This window comes from Pinus tabuliformis, chromosome 9, assembly GCF_031772625.1.
Source record: "Pinus tabuliformis cultivar Carrire ecotype Pingquan chromosome 9, CPIR1, whole genome shotgun sequence".
In the NCBI taxonomy this organism is placed as follows: domain Eukaryota; kingdom Viridiplantae; phylum Streptophyta; class Pinopsida; order Pinales; family Pinaceae; genus Pinus; species Pinus tabuliformis.
The window spans coordinates 209,146,344-209,149,513 of NC_142307.1; the positions used below are offsets into that span (position 1 = coordinate 209,146,344).

The 3,170-nt window shown below is 39.9% G+C and overlaps 2 protein-coding genes across 2 annotated transcripts; both read right to left on the bottom strand.

The window, feature by feature from the left end:
- Positions 1-1,471: 1,471 nt before the first annotated feature.
- LOC149147888 (lysM domain receptor-like kinase 3) lies at positions 1,472-1,903 on the bottom strand. Its single transcript, XM_089441996.1, has one exon. The coding sequence runs from the start codon at positions 1,901-1,903 to the stop codon at positions 1,472-1,474; it is 432 nt and encodes a 143-aa protein (XP_089298122.1).
- A 54-nt stretch (positions 1,904-1,957) lies between these two features.
- LOC149147889 (lysM domain receptor-like kinase 3) lies at positions 1,958-2,617 on the bottom strand. Its single transcript, XM_089441997.1, has one exon. It carries the CDS (start codon positions 2,615-2,617, stop codon positions 1,958-1,960), a length of 660 nt encoding a protein of 219 aa, XP_089298123.1.
- Positions 2,618-3,170: the final 553 nt, after the last annotated feature.

Below are 3,170 nucleotides of genomic sequence, written 5' to 3' on the forward strand. Positions count from 1 at the left end.
CCATACCGGGTTGAGTTGTGGTCAAGCTGCTGTCAGGATTTGTTACGACATAGTGGCATTCACCGAGGAGCCATCACTAACAAATGATTTGACTCTATCATTGTAAGGGCCGCCAATAGTATTGTCTGGTTTGGCATGCCAAGAGACCATCCTCTCTATCAAAGATCGACCTGTTGCAACTTTTTCAGGGATCAATACTCGAGTTTGTTTCTATCGTAGTGGAGGGAATTGAGTCACCGTCACCATTCTCCTTGTCTCAAGACAAATTCTGAAGAATGAAGGGTAGGATTGAAGGATACGTATACATTTCAAGGATACGTATACATTTCATTGTAAGGGCCGCCAATAGTATTGTCTGGTTTGGCATGCCAATAGACCATCCTCTCTGTCAAAGATCGACCTGTTGCAAATTTTTCAGGGATCAATACTCGAGTTTGTTTCTATCGTAATGGAGGGAATTGAGTCAGCATCACCATTCTCCTTGTCTCAAGACAAATTCCGAAGAATGAAGGGTAGGGTTGAAGGATATGTATAGGGTTGAAAGATCCAAAATATTTTGAAAATTTCAATTCATTCAGATATTCTAAATATTTCAAAATCTACCGTCAACATCAAAATTAAAATCAACTCCAAATTTATGTTTGTTTTTATGCCACGGGCCATGACCAGTAAGTTTAAGGTTGACGATATTTGTGGAAATTCCGATATATTTAATTGAATCAGAGATCGTCATTAAATTTAATTGGATAATCATAAATTTGATTATCCAAACTTGAAATCTATTTATTCCTTCACTCGATTATCCAATATTAAAATTGAATCTACTGTTATGAATACCATTGAATTGGGTTATCCAAACTTCAAAGTTACTTTTTTCCTTTAATTCATTATAGAATAATGAAATTTAATTTAAAATCTAAACTCCAAGATAACAATCAAATTACCCTATCAAACACATTATAATAGAATAAATCATTTATACACCCTAAAATCACCTGAAATCATATGAATTATTTGATCTTTTATATATGTGATAAGTTCAAAAAAAAGATCAAATCACCATTCAAACACGAGATACAATAGTATTGAGCAGCTATAAAAACAAATTGGCAAGTTATGCAAACTGCTAAATTTCACACAAGTCGTTTGATCATTTTATAAGTTTCAAATTTAGCGGATTAAATTTATAATGAACTGTTAAATGGTTGTCCTATAGAAAAAACACTCAGGAGAATGTTTCAGGCCTGCTCCCCATTACCATTACTGTTAAATGGTTGTCCTATAGAAAAAACACTCAGGAGAATGTTTCAGGCCTGCTCCCCATTACCATTCAATTTTGTTGTCTCCAAAATTATGGAAACCATGCACTTCCCCAATTTGTATTCAATTATACTCTGGCCAAAATTATCCCACGAACAATTTCAAATATTTTAAAAGAAAGGCAGTGTGAAGAAAAATCATCTAAAATGTTCTATCTGGCCTCAAAAGTGCCACTAACCCACCCTTTGTTTGCCTTCATTTTCTCAGCCCATTGCGCCGACATTATAAACACTTTTGACACCTCCCCTGCAACATATCTCGTATCTGGCCTCTTTCCCAGATTCGGGTCCACGCATGAAGAAGCAATTCTCGCTACCCACTCTGCGCAATCTACTGGAAAGGAGTCCTTCAGCCCAGGATCGATCCACGATCTCAGCCTCCCTGTAAAGTTATTGTCTGACTTCGAAGAAAGAGTATTGAGAGTCTGAATGAGGCCTATTCTCTTCATACGCCGCCTGCCCTCATTCGCATGAACATACCTTATCGGCTCGTGGCCCGAAAGCAGCTCCAGCAACACAACACCCAACGCAAACACATCCGCCTTCTGGGAGACGATGCCACTGGCTATGTATTCTGGCGCCATGTACCCCTGCGTGCCAGTAATTTTCAGGTTGGAACGTTGATGCAAATTTCTGGACTAGACATTCGCGTTCGAATCCCCTTGCGTATCAAAAATGCCGTCGGTGTCGTATTCCCCGGCAAGATAAGAGGCGCCCAGATGGTAGATCCGCGCTCTGTAACCAGGCTCGGTCACGAGGATGCTGCTGGACTTTATGTAATTATGCACGTAATTCATTTTGCTGTCGTGGTGCATGTATTCGAGCCCCTGCGCCACGTCCACGGCGATCTGCATCCGAGAAATCCAGGAGCCCAGAACCGTGTATCCCGGTACCTTGCTGCCCCGGAGGCAGTCCTCGAGGTTCGATCCCTGGACGTATTTGTAGATGAGATATAGGACATGTCCCTCGCAGCAGCCTCCCAAGAGGTTGACTATGCTAGCGTGGTGGGTATTGCAAATATCCCTGAGCCCTGACCTGAAATCTCCGATTTTTCTCTTTTGCTTTCTCACAGTTATGGCCACCGTCTTCCTCCTGAGAGCGCACTTCCAGACAGACGAATTCCCCATTCCTCCAGCGGAGAATCGCGTTGTGGCGTCTGCGATTTCTTTGTATGTGTAGAGAATGGGGTTTTGAGCGAGGGACTCGAGGGAGTCCCTGAGACTGGCGAGCGAATTGGCAGTGCTGGTTGAGGGGGCTTTTATGTGTGATGGTTTCAAGGGCCTCGGCTCTTCTACCATGTGGAGTTTGAGCTTGCACATGCTTTCTGACTTCCCATAATGCAGAGGCTTTTCAAATTGCCGTGAATGATTTGTTGGGCCACATAAACCTCAAGCAGCCGGGTTAACGATCCAACCATGTATGAACTGAATACTTCAAGTCAAGATATGGCGGCTTCTGCGAAGCTTTAGTGGTGGGAAATTATTGGAAGTTTACTATAATTTCTAATTTTTAGTTTTAGAAATTATTAAAGTGTTTTTTTAATTAATTTTTTTTTACCGTGTCATTGGCTTAAAAGTTTTGGTGTCTTATTTCAACTTTTGAGATGTGTCCCATGTCACAATGAAATTTGGTCACCCTAACAATTCACCAATTTTCATGAGGATCATGGTGGACATGTTGTAATAAAAATAAAACAAATCAATATTTCAAACCAATTTTTGTTAAATATGGTTGTGTTGAGCTAACATATGAAATCTATATGCTAAAAGAATCAAATAAAGAAAATATCCTAATTAAAGAAAATATAATTACTTTTAATTAAAGTTAAATTAGAGAAAGATATATTGTAAA